This window comes from Citrus clementina, unplaced genomic scaffold (assembly GCF_000493195.1).
Source record: "Citrus clementina cultivar Clemenules unplaced genomic scaffold, Citrus_clementina_v1.0 scaffold_2, whole genome shotgun sequence".
In the NCBI taxonomy this organism is placed as follows: domain Eukaryota; kingdom Viridiplantae; phylum Streptophyta; class Magnoliopsida; order Sapindales; family Rutaceae; genus Citrus; species Citrus x clementina.
Genome location: NW_006262688.1, coordinates 5,008,493 through 5,022,091, shown reverse-complemented (window position 1 = coordinate 5,022,091; position 13,599 = coordinate 5,008,493). Strand labels below are relative to the sequence as shown.

Here is a 13,599-nt window from a genome sequence, read left to right as displayed (position 1 = left end):
TGCCAACTTTGAAAACTTTGTTGTCATATATATTTCCTATGTACCTGCACAAGCAGATGAAAATTCTATAATTATGAAAAATGGAATTTTACATTAGAACTGCATGATATTTGTTCAGAGATGAATAGTGAGGAACTGTAGTTCCCAACTTGTTCTTTCCGAAAGTATTTATTGAGATCACTTAATGTTCCTGCTCCGCAATTCTGGCTGCAGGCTGTTGTCAATTTCATTACAATGCAGCTTCAGCTTTGCTCTGTCTTCTTTACATTCTCTCTTGGCACAAGAACACATTATTTCGGTCGGACCATTCTTCATGGTGGTGCAAGGGTAAGTGCTTTTCCTCATCCTGCTTAGCTACGTTTTGCTTTATCTGAACATAATAAACCATATTTCTTTTTCAGTATCAAGCTACTGGCCGGGGGTTTGTGGTCCGCCATATTAAATTTTCTGAGAATTACAGGCTGTACTCTCGCAGTCACTTTGTTAAAGGGTCTCTCTCTCTCTCTCTGTCTCTCTCAGCCTCTTTCTTGTTTAGAGATCTCTTCTTCTCAATTGGAAATATTATTCTAATTTAACTACTTTGTCTTTCAGATTAGAAGTTGTGCTGTTGTTGATTGTATACATAGCATATGGGTATAATGAGGGCGGTACCTTAGGCTATATTCTTCTCTCAATCAGCAGTTGGTTTATGGCTCTCTCTTGGCTGTTTGCTCCCTATTTGTTCAACCCATCTGGATTCGAGTGGCAAAAGTAAATACCACTTTTTCCCTCCTCTCACCTGGGATTCTACCCCGTTCTTGTTGAGTAATTCTGTATGTCATGATTATAGGGTAGTGGAGGACTTCAGAGATTGGACCAATTGGCTTTTTTACAGAGGTGGAATTGGAGTTAAGGGAGAGGAAAGCTGGGAAGCTTGGTGGGATGAAGAACTGGTATTACTTCTGTTCTCTGACAGCTTATCATGATGGGGTCCCTTGGTTGATTGATGATGTCATTTAACAACAATGTCAAACGAGAAGAAAGGGAGGAGAAAAGAGGCTTGTTTTTTCCTCTTTTTCCTATGTCCCTTTCTGCTTGTTATTGTTGGTATGAGAGCTAGCATTGCATGTTAGATATGTTTACCATAAGAGAAGAGTGCTTATTTCATATCCTTTCTACTTGGTGCTGCGAATGCTACTTCTAATCATTCGTGTCTGTCAGGGCTTATGCTTTCTGGGGCTTATTTCTTAGTGTTCTTCTATGTTGTGTTATATTAGAATTTATGTACTTCTATTTATGATGTTGTTCTTTTGTTTAATGTATATACAGTCACACATTCGGACATTTAGTGGGAGGATTGCAGAGACCATACTGAGCCTGAGATTTTTCATCTTTCAGTATGGCATTGTTTACAAGTTAAATATTCAGGGTTCAGATACATCACTGACGGTAAACACTCTATTCATAAATTTTTACTTATCTTTTCATCCTTCCTGAATGTGTTTTTGGGTGTAAAAGTGCCTGTGTTCTACTTGGTGATGATGTTATTTTCTGCTGTCATCTGTCTTACTTTGCTGTATCTATGTCGGGTCAGTAGTTTTGTGGGTGCGGGTGTTTGTGCTACAAGCTGTGTAATAATAAGCATAGCCCTCTTCCTCCCTTCCCCAGACTTCTCTTTTTCATTGTTCCACAAAATAAGTTGTCAATAAGACGGTGATAGCAGTTGCTTTAACGTGTTTGCATGTTTTACTAGGTCTACGGCCTGTCATGGGTTGTGTTTGCTGTGCTGATACTTCTTTTCAAGGTAAGTAGATGGTGTTGAAACCCGAAAGTTATTGGGTCTTGAATTTTCAAAATTCACTTCATTTGGCTTGTAACTTCTTCACATCTCGGCTTTAACAGGTATTCACCTTCAGCCAAAAGATATCAGTCAATTTCCAGCTCTTGTTGCGCTTTATCCAAGGTCTCTCCTTGTTGGTGGCACTTGCCGGTTTGTCGGTTGCAGTTGCTATCACAAAGTTGTCAATTCCAGATGTGTTTGCTTGCATCTTAGCATTTGTTCCAACTGGGTGGGGAATTCTTTGTGTAAGTTCTCGGCCTCAGTAATTTATTGCGATTTTTATTGACTACTACACAACTCATGCAAAAACTAAAAGCTCATGATGGATCCCTCTCTACGCCCCATTTTAACACTAAATTGTCTGGTTTCCAGATTGCTTCAGCTTGGAAGCCTTTGATGAAGAAGCTGGGACTATGGAAGTCCGTCCGTTCAATTGCCCGACTATACGACGCGGGGATGGGAATGCTCATCTTCATCCCCATCGCAATGTTTTCATGGTTCCCGTTCATATCCACGTTCCAAACCCGTCTCATGTTCAACCAAGCCTTCAGTCGTGGGCTCGAAATCTCTCTCATTCTTGCTGGAAACAACCCCAACACAGAAATGTGATGAGCACATTACATTTACATCCTTAGGCACCACTGTAAAAATGTGAGTTATTTCTAATTTCCTAGGACCGTTAAGGCGTAGTATGGAGTTTTTTTTCCCCCTTCCCAATTGAGTGATTAGTACATAACGCTGAATTATCATCATCGATTGTTATATATTCGAGGCTTAGTTTGGTTAAAGTTTTTAAAGTAATTCAATTAATTAATTTGAGAAATATTCTTTTTGTTCTTTCGAGGATGTTAACAAAATTGGAAAAGGAATCTCACCGATTGTGGCGTGGCATCTTGTGAAAGGTTGGCCTAGCTTTGGATTCCACTAGCTGGGAAACTTTTTAAAGGCATATATGCTCAAGTTCCTCGTTTTTTCCTCTTTTTAATATTCATGTAATGTGAGGCTGTGGGCAAACTGGAGCTTTCAACCTTTTTTATTTTTATTTTGGGGCAATAAACAAAAGTTTTTTTTAAAAAACAAATCAAGCGTTTGACAAAATGTTTCCAGGGAAATAATACACCATTCTGGTGAGCTTTTGGTGCGCTAATGAGCGTTTTCCTTGGATGCTGTTCTAATTGGTTATTGTCATTTCGTTTTATGTCGTATGACAATGTAAATGTCCAAATCGACGTCTTTAAATGGTGAATGGCAATAAATATTGGAAATGCTATTAAAGATTATCACGACCCATTCACATGGGTTCAATAAGGCTTGTCACATGAGTTAAACCTAAGCCACTCATTGAAAAATGGCAAAATTTTTGAAAATGTTGCGTCCTATGATCTTGAAGCTATGTTTCAGTTAGCCTTCAAAATCACAACTCACAAGGCGGATTTGTCCCAGATTGCGTAAATTTCTAGGGGAAACGCGCATGTTGATGATGTCCACCAATTTGGGCTTTTGAAAATATTCCCTCAATCGTGTAGTCATAATTTTTAGGTGAAAATATCATTGTGATGATATGGCCGGAACGTTTAATCTAAGTTCATGGGATTTGCTTTCTCTCCTAACCTAATTTTTCTTAATCTTTGTTTATAGATTTTAGTTCCTCTCCTAACTTATTTTTTCTTCATCTAAGTTTATGGAATTTGGTTCCTCTCCCAACCTAATTTTTCTTAATCTTTGTTGGAGATTTTGACACATGGCATTTAAGAAATTTTAAGGCCAAATTTTAATTTATTTACAATTTTCCTTATTTGACACCAAAAACATAATGTTTTTACTTTGAGTAATGATACAGCCACAAACTCTTGTACAAACTTATTTTGTACAAACTGACGTGGCATTAATTCATTAGTTGAATGAAAATATAAATTAATAAAAACAAATCATGTGGGCCAAGTGATATTTAATTCAACCAATCTTATCATGCCACATCAGTTTGTACAAAACTGATAGAAATTGCTAACTAAAAGAAGCCAGTTCCATGTGAGTATCTTCTTTCTCATCTTTTTTTTTTTTTTTTCAGGCAATAGTCTTACAAAAGAATAACAAAAAAGGCTTAAAAAAAACTAGGGTAATTTTTTCTCTTTCTTTAGTGATTTTTTTTTTTAATAATCATCTTGGGTATCGTAAATAAATATTAGAGTTAAATCGAATTTTAAGATCTTTCTCCCCTCTTTTCTTATAAATAAATTTTGAGAATCAGAAAACTAGGAAAAAGGATGCAAAGTTTTCAATTCAAAATGGTTAGATCGGCTTCTTTGCTATTAAAGGTACCGAGATCAAACAAAGAATGAAAAAGGAGAACCAAATTAAACTTTTAAAAAATAAGAATAAGGATCAGAATCTAACATTCTAACTAGCCAGAGTTTTCTTTTCTTCAAAGGTTGGCATGTCGATAATTTCATTGTTGTGGTTTTTTACTCAATTCAATTTCCACACGCCTGAAGAAGAAGTGCAGTTTTTATACGAGTTTGAGAAACGATAAACTTAGAAGCCAGAAAAGAAGTTTAAACTTCCATTAGTGTTCAATTTCAATTAACCTAAAAACGTTAGATATTGGTGTTTAAATAGGAAAAATTGTAAATAATTTAATCTTAGCCTTGCAATTTTCTGAATGCAAATTCAAATCTTTTTCAAAGATTAGGAAAAATTAAATTAGGAGAGCTGAATCAAGTTTATGACATGATAGTAAATTAAAATTGAAATGGTCACATCACGCTGTTATGATAATTTGATGGGTTGTTTCCAATAAAGATTTTCTTATTTTAAGGTAGCGTTTGTTTTTTTTTTTCAATTTAAATGAGTCTGAATTTTTTTAAAGTTTGAATGGATCTAATTACAAAAATATGAATGATATGTTTATTTTTCTTTTTAAAATATATGATATAAGTGGCATCTTGTTTATTTTCACAATAAAAAACATCTTAAATTTGGTTATTTGACATTTATATCCTTGTAAATTAATACAAAAAAGAGGATTAAATTTTATAGTTTAAGAAATAAATTATTTTATAAAGATATTCAGATAAAAGTCACAAAAGTTTACTTTTTCTATTCAGATGTAAATGTCTGAAAATCAGACATAAGTTCCAAAAATCAAACAAGTATATTTAAAAAAAATATCTAAAATTAATAAAATTTCAGACTTCATACATATAACAAACAATCTCTAAAACAACTTTATATCATAATTAAACTTTTTCGTCAACAAGACTTGAGTCTATCTAAATTCAAAAGATAAAAAAATATTTACCTTACTCCTTCGAATGGAAGTTCTTTGCAGGCCCATACTCCTAATTTAATTCCTCTTCTTTTCATCTTGTAACTTTATCCTTGACCATGTTTTATTCCTTAATCAATCCTCCTCGTGGACGGTTACCTAACTACAAAAGTCTCTCTCCATGAAGAAGGAATGAATTCTTTGAAGAAAGTGGAATAATTTGTTTGGGTTCATGCTGAATCTTTTGTCAAATTGTGCATCACCCAACGTGAACCTTCTTTATTCCTACACATGAGCAGATGTTTAAATCCTTTAATGTGCATTGTTTGTACATGAAAATAATTTTTATTTCAATTATGTTGAAATATATCTCTCTGCCTAAACGCATTCAAAACAAGAAACAACAATTTCATCAAGTTACTAAAATATGATTAGCTAAAAATTCATAATCTAATTACCCAAATTTTCAATCATAATATTATTATACTATGAATACCCAAAAAATAATTCATTAATTGATAAGGTTGAGGAGGGTTCAAGTCCTTTCGTTATTGTGAGAAATAGATAAAGAAAGATATAATGGCAAATGCTATGTTACAATTAATGTAACATACACACTCAACAACAACCACACAAATTATGTGGGTCCATCATTTGTGTGGTTGTTATTGAGTGTGTATGTTATATTAATTGTAATATAGGGGCTCCCGTATATAATTTGTAAAATTAATTTTTTTTTTGTACATACACATGAAATCAAAATTAGAAAATTACAATTTGTCTAATCAACGCAACAGAACCGACCTTCTTCCGAACCGACTCCAGCTCTCCACGTGTACCCTTTGTCCTACTCCTTCTCCAACACGTAAATAAAATCCCAACCGTCGATTCCCACTCCGCATCATCCAGCCGTCCATGTCGTTTCATCTCCACTATATAAAAACCCAACCATCCCGTAATTCGCAAACAAACAAACGAGTGAAAAAAGAAAAGAAAGAGAAAAAAAAATTCAGAGATTTCCTCAGATCTCAAATTGAACATTTTCGAGAATCGACGAAATCAAAATAAAAAAAAATTAAAATTAGGGTTAGAGTTTTTTGGGGAAAAAATTATGAACGATCAACAAACGCAGATGATGATCAATCAAGCTCCGATCATGAATCAGCCGCTGCCTCCGCCGCTTGCTCCGCCGCAGCAGGTAACTGATCAATCGTTGGAGAATCAACGAATTTATTACTATAACCCTAATAATAATTACGAATCTTATAAGTCAGTCAGTCAAAATTTTCAGGTGATGAGTCAACAGCCTCAGTTGCCGGTTCAATCTCAACCGTTGATGTTGAATCGTGGCTACGGCAACACCAACAAGCAACAGCCTTGGCCTCTTTTGCAGCAAAACCCTAGCAAAATCGGTAACTTTGGTCCTTCGAAACCGAGAAATAGTAGTAATAATAGTAATAATAATTGGAAGGGAAAAAAGATTACTGATAAGAGGAATAAACAGATGGGAATGGGTGCTGGTCAGGGTAGTGCTCAGGGGTACAATCCTCCAGCTTTGCATGAATTGCAGTCCCAAAACAGACAAAAGACCAGGAAATTTTACCCTAATAAGAAGAAGTTTAATAACAATAATAATAGGTTTGCACCTTATGCCCCTCGTAACACTACATCATTTATTATTAGGGCAAAAAAGTCTGGGGGAATTGCATCATTGGTATCTCCTTGCCCGGTAACGCCAGCAGTTCTGCCCACTCCAATATTTTCGCCATCAAGGGAGGTGTTGGGTGATATGGCGAAGGAGGAGTGGGGTGTTGATGGGTATGGTTCGATGAAGGGGTTGATTAGGTTGAGATCGGGCAATGAACATGAGGATGAAGATGATGACGAGGCGAATGGGTCGAGTGAGAGTGATGTGGAGGAGCATGTTGAAGTTGAGAGGAGACTGGATCATGATTTGAGTCGGTTTGAAATGATTTATCCGAACTATAACAGTGGTGTTGGTGGAGACTATAACAACGTTTTGGAGAATAGGGTAGATGATCAGGATAGTCATATTGCTCAATTGGAGGAAGAAAATTTGACACTTAAAGAGAGGTTGTTTTTGATGGAAAGGGAATTGGCTGATTTGAGGAGAAGGATGCAGTTCCTTGAGAGACAAAATGATCATCATCAACATCAAAGTTGTGTAGGTGTGGAGGATGCTAATGAGGGGATTGTGGAAAGTGGGTCAGAGAATGAGAGTGAAAATGGGTCTGCTGATGTCCGTGAAAATAAGGAAGAGAACAACAACGAAGATGTTTGTATGGAGGATACCCTACCAAATGAAGCAAAGAAAGAAGAAGTCATTGTTAGGAGTGAGCTGGTTAATGATGATAGTCTTGCAAAGGAGGATGACCGGAAAAAGATTGAAGATATGGATAATGAAATGGGTCTGAGAGATGAGTCCAGGGATGGACAGAGACAAACAGTGAAAGATTTTGAAGAAGATGGAGTCAATGTGGCTGCAGAAGAAAGAGTGCAAGGAGGAATGAGTAAGCATGGTGAAGAGCATTGATGGCAGGGACTAAGATGAATCTAAGTATGAACAGAAAGAAGTGACAGATTTTGAAGAAGACGGAGTCAACATGGCTGTTGAAGAAATGGGTGCAAGGAGGAAGAGTGAGCATAGAGAAGAGCATTGATGGCAGGGACTAAAGTGATTGTCCTGCCTTAAAGTAAGTCTCTTCTCTGGCTAGATATTAATTGGAACATTTTGTGCAGCTTATGGATATATGCGCTCTATGTAAATGTGCTTTAGTTTTCTATTTGTATTTTCTTTTGTTTTTGTTCTGTCTTACAGGGTAAGAGAGGAAGACTAGGATTGGTTCTCCATTCTTTACCCTTGTATGACTTAGGTAGTGAGTAGTCTCTAATTTCTTTGTTTCTTTTCTTTTTCAAGTTTTCTTTCTTAATCCTCTTTTTCCTAATAGGATAGACAAGTTTCTGTTGAAGGCGTATATCTGTATGTTCGCATCTCAATGAAGCCATTTGAATGTACAAGATAATTCAATGACCATTATGTACTGGGATTTCTTTTGTTTAATTCCAAAAAAACTTTAGTTCTTATTTACTTGGATTTATGGTTATGTATTTTTTTCAGCTCCTGTTTCTTCTTTCTACTATGCTATCCTCTTTTCTACATATGTTTCTGATAACACGTAGTGCTTCTGCGCTATAATTTGTTCGTCTCCTATCTATTAATTTATGCCCCTTAATTTTGTTTGTGGTAGTTGCATGAAGGAAATTGGTAACCAGTAAGTTTTAATCAGTTCAACTGTAATACTTTTATTATTCTATGGAGAGTGGTTTTCCTGATTTTGGTCGTACATGTAGATCTGGATATGAAACAAGTTGGGAGTGTATCGTGTATTTCAAATTGTTGGTTGATTGGTTGCTCTGCCACTTTGCTGGCTGGTAAACTTCTGATTCTGGTGGAGGTGGTTTGCTATTATTCTTATATTTTTAGATGAGACTAATTATCTGGATTTTGTCTCTGGAATCTTGAGATTAAGGGAGAATTTGAATTGTTGAAATTCAGAATGTTGGACTGGGGTCAGCTCTAGATTTTTCTCATGTTTTGTTGTCTCTTTATCCTTGTCCTTTGATATTCAGCTAATTAAGTAGATGAAGCAGGAGTGTTTGACCCCTTCTGTCAGGAAAAAGCCAGGAACATAAGGAAGTGGGTAATCTCGGCGATGGTTCATTCCTTCTGCTTAGCTTATCAGTTCTTTGAGTTTGTTTTGGATTTGTTTGTCTACAATACCTCCGTAGATTCTCCGTATCTATTTAATTGAAAAAATGAGATGATTCTTTCTTTCTTTCTTTCTTTTTTTTTAACAAATGCTTTATCTTCAGCTTTAAAGATTCGGCTATGTTGATAAGAAAAGACTTACCTTTGAAGCATGTCACTATCAAAGCTTTCTGGCATTGTCAATCCAGTTTTGCACGTCCCGTGATTCTTGTTATTTTAATTTGTATCTTGACGCCTGATGTGTACTTGCAACCCAGTCCAGCTTTGAGATTTGCTCAAGTGACTTCATGCAGGTTGAGTGTTTGTCTGTCTGCATGATTTAGTTGGAATGAGTCTGTTGCTCCGCTATTGTGCTTATGGGATTAATGAATAAGAGACTTATAAGAGTTGTTTTCTTGTTTGAATGTCTTTCTTCATGCTGGTTGAAATTGAAACTTCAGGCTCATATAATATTTTTCTTGTCTTAATGCCTGAGCCTGAGCCTGAGTCGTAGAAAGGTTTACCAGAACCTTGGAGTTGCTGATGGATGGGGGAAGATGTCATGCTTGATTGGAGCTGATGGTTCAGTTATTTGCCAAGTTTGGGAGTTGCAAAAACTTGAAATGAAAAACTCTAGTGTCAACTGGAGATCTCGCACATCAGCAACCTAGCAAACTTTGTTGGCAAGATGAAAAGCTTTTCAGCTTTATGCTACAAGATTGAGGTAGGTAGTTAATGTGTTGATGATGATTGATCAAGCTATTATGTGATTGCACTCGTTACAAATGATAATAGATGGCTTGCTCTTTTCCTCCATAAAACAGGTTCTAGGAACAGAAATGCACATTGACCTCTACTTTGTGCAATTATCAGCTGACTTTTCTTCTTCTTCTTCTTCTTCTTATTATTAGTATATGGCTGGTAAGATTCTGTCTTGTCTCTGTGACAAGTTATGCATATACTAATTATCAGCCATATACTAATAATAAGAGTCGTTTGTTATGCATTGGCGCAAGTGTGGTGCAGGGAAAATGTGTTTGGGCCAGTTGCTTGGTATTTGTAAGAGAGATGTGATATCCTGTGGATTAATGGTGAAAGGTCTCTATTGGCCAGTGCGTTTTTGCCTGGCGTGGTAGTCTGTTAACACTTTTTGATGCAGAGTCATTTTGAATATCAGCAATGGTTTCTCAGTGTTTTCCCGGCTGGGCTCAAGGTTAATGCTTGATTGGAGGAGTAAAGTTTGCTGGAATGGTCGGTGCGGACATGTTGAAGCTAATGAGATCAATCTTTGAATTTGACGGCGTCACGAATTGTTTATATTATCGACTTGTCTTTTCTTTTTTTTTTTACCCCCATCTTCTCTTTCAACAGTTTTATTAGTGTTACACAATATGTTTCAAATTTTAAGTGCCTGGCTGAAAGTGGGGGTCACAATTTTGAACTTGCTATCATATAATTAATGAGGAAAATGTTCTGCACAAGAATGTTCAAGTGGATATTCGTTTTCAGAAAGCGATTCCTCCATTTCACTTTTGGTTGGATCCGTCCGTGCGTAGGTGCACAAACAGGATGTTGTTGTACCCTCTACTAATTCTCATCTTGTCATCGCTATACCTGCAACATTCATTCGTATATCGAACCATCGAGCATACAGCAGGCCACATATTAGTTGGCAATGCATGAAATAATCGTTATGCAGAAGATTAAAGGGAAAGCGTGTAGGATCTTACAGTAGCTGAAGGTTGATCTTGGTTTCCATTTTTATGGGATATCCAAATCCGCCGCATATGATGGCTGCATCATCCATTGTCACATTGTACGTGTTGGTGCTTGATTTCCTGTCAATGGTTCACACAATTGACATATTTCACTTTATTATTATGAGAATAAATCCTACTACTTCCGGTCCTGGGGTTTCCGCGTTTGCAAACAAAAACCTAGGACATATCGCTCAAATCATTGGTCCGGTACTGGATGTAGCCTTTCCCCCCGGCAAGATGCCTAATATTTACAATGCTCTGGTAGTTAAGGGTAAGATAATATTAGTTCCTCTTGCAAGGTTGTTGGAGGTTGTTAAAAATACCCAGTGATGGATAATAACGTGATAACCAAGTTAACTTGAAATGTTATACTTAGGGTAGGAAAGTTGCAGAACAATTGGATAACATGTATGCATGGTTTTTGTAACTCCAGTTGTACCCTAGAATAGTTTTCAAGCTGGTAATCACTATAGTGAGACAATTATTTGGTCAGTGCTAGATAGCTGGGGAACTTACGCATATGTGCCAGTCATTGAGAATTTGAACCCAAGTAAGATGTCAACCTCAAACTTCATTTGACCATTCTTCTTGACGATCTAAAAGATCAAAAGAATGAAAAGAAGGATTATTTGACTTGGTAAAGGAGGGACTTGTAATTATTTGTACACTTGCCTGCTTGCCCATAAGACCATTGCCAGCATTCTCTATCCAGCTATCAGTCTCCATCTGCAGCATACAATGTTGTTTAATGTTCAGTGGTTATTCATTTTTGTTTCCATTTTTTTTTCTTTTTATCATGTCACTACAATCTGTTTCAAATTGGAACGCTCTTAATCGGCTAGTAACATGTAAATAAATTATCTACGACCTGTGAACTCCATAGCATCTGCCATTCTCCTTCTAAGAGTTCTCGTTCTTCTTCAGCTGTACTTTGATTTGAGGAGATAAACTCATTGATTGCCTGCATCATTGTGATATGCAAAAGGTTAGCAAAAGGAAAATATGAATGCTGGCGGTAAAACAACAGATTTCTGTCTCACTTGTTCCACTTGTGTTCCTGTGGAAATGGCTGATAGCAGTGTTTGCCTTGGTTCAGTCTTCTTTTGCAGAACAAATGTGGTGCCCTGCACTACATAGACTGATATCCTTAGCATATTTAGCACTTTAAGGGGAGTTTTAAACCAAAATGGTTTGTGTATTTGTTTGGTAAATGTGCAAGTGCTTCTCTGCTTGAATTCCTAACAGAGAAGGCAAGATCAAAGCTGCTCAGGTGGTGTCATTGGTGGCAACCAACCGAGTGCTTATTTACCTTATTTCCTCTCGATATTCGAAGGTTTCCAGAAGGCGACAAATATGTGGTGTCAAGCCAACCTTTTGCTTCATCACCAAGAAGCCGAAATGGCACTGGATAAGGGAACTTAAACGGTAAAAATTTGAAAGAAAAAGCTGCTTTATCAAACTGGAAAAGGATTCTTTTCCCGTCTTTAATTGATGCTGCTGCCTGCGGACCAAAAAAGAATGCATAATTGAAAGAACATATCCTTCGTACAAATATGAGCTTATTCAACAGCAAAGATGTAAAAATGATGAAGGAAGCACCAAGTGAATGTAAACCTTCAAATAGAGATTTCTAGCAGCTACGTTTCAGTACAAAATCATGATACTTGTAGCACATAACCAATCAAATATCATATTGCAAACTATTAAAGATGCTGCTGTTTTACCTCGACTTTCAGCTCGCCTATTGCTTCAGAGAATTTAACAATATTTGATACACGGGGGTCATTTGTCCGAAGGCTTATCTCTTGAAATACACTAAAGGTATCAACTCCCACAAACGTTCTCTACAATCAAACACAAAGCAATCGACAAATATCAGTGGAGATAAAGAACTGCAGCTTGATCATTTCTCAGAAATAAAAACATGAAGCCTAATTTGTCATCTTCTTTGGTTTTTCCTTCATTACTCAGAATAAATTACAATTTGCATGGTCACCTAACCTGAATTGGAGATGCGGTGCCAGGTCTTGTCGTAAACATTAGTTGCCAACGACCTTCAATTAAACTAGACCCTGTCTGCAGATACTCAAACATGTAGTAGTTCCTTTAGAGAATCCACTTGACCAAAAATTTTAAGCTAAAATGTAAGAGCCGAATGATAGTATTTAAGACAAGTCTTAACAGGAGCTTTCGTATGAAATATTGACTAAGACTTAAGACAATAATTTATAGATGAGCCAAAAGACAAGCAAGAAAGTGAGCAGGAAATTGAAAAAATAATTGAAATAATCTATACGTACAGGACATGACAGAGAAAATGATCGACCCAAAAGCTTAAGCTAATAGGTAAGGGCATAATAATAGTAACTATAAGTTTTTAGCAAAATCTAAAGACCAAATTGTTAATTATCACATCATTCACAAAGCCTTATCAAAATCAACAAAGATTTTGATCAATCAAGAATCAATTAACACTACGAACAATAATCCCACTAAAAAAAAAAAAATCCAAAATTGATCATAACTTACAGGATCAGGCACGCCCTGTAAGCCTTCAAGAACTTTCACTGCACATTCAACATCCTACAAAACTTCTAATTAATTCAAAATAATCCCACAAAATTAAATTCATATGCAAAAGCAAATGCATATCAATTTTACTTTATAGTTCATACATTGAGTTGCCGAGCAGAAGCTGACCGGCCTCGGCCTTGGATACCAATAAGGGCATCTATCAGTTGATTTTCTTCCCCTGTGAAAGCCAATTGCTGCTGGTCAGTGAGTGAAGATTGAGCAACAAGACCATTTGTACGATTTTGGGAGCAATTAGAGAGCTTTGAAGAGCTGAAAGCAAGAGTTGATCGACTGAATGATGATGAGCATGCGCAAAAATGGAAGTTAACATTTGTTATATGAAATTTAAGAGCCATTTTCGTGAGCAGCTATATTTTTTCCTTCAAGTACTTGATAATTTTTGGTAGTTTTG

General features: G+C 36.3%; 3 protein-coding genes across 7 annotated transcripts in view; 2 read left to right on the top strand and 1 right to left on the bottom strand.

Annotated features, from left to right (window-relative positions):
- LOC18052508 (callose synthase 9) overlaps positions 1-2,966 on the top strand; it is a 30,463-nt gene extending 27,497 nt beyond the window's left edge. For 3 of the 4 annotated variants that reach the window (XM_024190591.1, XM_024190593.1, XM_024190590.1), the window contains 8 exons: positions 214-327; positions 402-490; positions 592-750; positions 830-932; positions 1,309-1,428; positions 1,733-1,783; positions 1,882-2,064; positions 2,192-2,607. In XM_024190591.1, coding sequence (XP_024046359.1) covers positions 214-327; positions 402-490; positions 592-750; positions 830-932; positions 1,309-1,428; positions 1,733-1,783; positions 1,882-2,064; positions 2,192-2,428 — 1,056 coding nt within the window. In that variant the 3' untranslated portion in view covers positions 2,429-2,607. Of the gene's footprint in view, positions 1-213; positions 328-401; positions 491-591; positions 751-829; positions 933-1,308; positions 1,429-1,732; positions 1,784-1,881; positions 2,065-2,191; positions 2,608-2,663 lie in introns of those variants that run through there. The other variant, XM_024190592.1, reaches the window with a different exon arrangement.
- A 3,104-nt stretch (positions 2,967-6,070) lies between these two features.
- Positions 6,071-8,203, top strand: LOC18052507. 2 transcript variants are annotated; one of them, XM_006445846.2, is made up of 2 exons: positions 6,071-6,282; positions 6,376-8,203. In XM_006445846.2, exons 1-2 carry the CDS (start codon positions 6,196-6,198, stop codon positions 7,636-7,638), a joined length of 1,350 nt encoding a protein of 449 aa, XP_006445909.1. In that variant the 5' UTR covers positions 6,071-6,195; the 3' UTR covers positions 7,639-8,203. The 2 variants fall into 2 exon arrangements, with proteins under 2 accessions (XP_006445909.1, XP_024045948.1); XM_024190180.1 differs by having other exon boundaries at positions 6,363-8,203.
- A 1,987-nt stretch (positions 8,204-10,190) lies between these two features.
- Positions 10,191-13,598, bottom strand: LOC18052506 (probable plastid-lipid-associated protein 12, chloroplastic). The gene is made up of 11 exons (XM_006445843.2): positions 13,289-13,598; positions 13,143-13,196; positions 12,615-12,689; positions 12,338-12,457; positions 11,923-12,114; positions 11,654-11,737; positions 11,482-11,574; positions 11,286-11,339; positions 11,130-11,209; positions 10,584-10,691; positions 10,191-10,467 (listed from the first exon to the last, which is right to left on the bottom strand). Exons 1-11 carry the CDS (start codon positions 13,541-13,543, stop codon positions 10,380-10,382), a joined length of 1,203 nt encoding a protein of 400 aa, XP_006445906.1. The 5' UTR covers positions 13,544-13,598; the 3' UTR covers positions 10,191-10,379.
- Position 13,599: the final 1 nt, after the last annotated feature.

What these genes read in the sequence shown, in the direction of transcription:
- LOC18052507 (XM_006445846.2), top strand. Translation starts at nt 6,196, where the DNA reads ATGAACGATCAACAAACGCAGATGATGATCAATCAAGCTCCGATCATG. An exon ending in CGCTTGCTCCGCCGCAGCAG is followed by an intron (nt 6,283 to 6,375) that starts GTAACTGATCAA and finishes CAAAATTTTCAG; the next exon opens with GTGATGAGTCAACAGCCTCA.
- LOC18052506 (XM_006445843.2), bottom strand. Translation starts at nt 13,543, where the DNA reads ATGGCTCTTAAATTTCATATAACAAATGTTAACTTCCATTTTTGCGCA. An exon ending in TACAGGGCGTGCCTGATCCT is followed by an intron (nt 12,690 to 13,142) that starts GTAAGTTATGAT and finishes GAGTATCTGCAG; the next exon opens with ACAGGGTCTAGTTTAATTGA. An exon ending in CAGGAACACAAGTGGAACAA is followed by an intron (nt 11,575 to 11,653) that starts GTGAGACAGAAA and finishes ACAATGATGCAG; the next exon opens with GCAATCAATGAGTTTATCTC.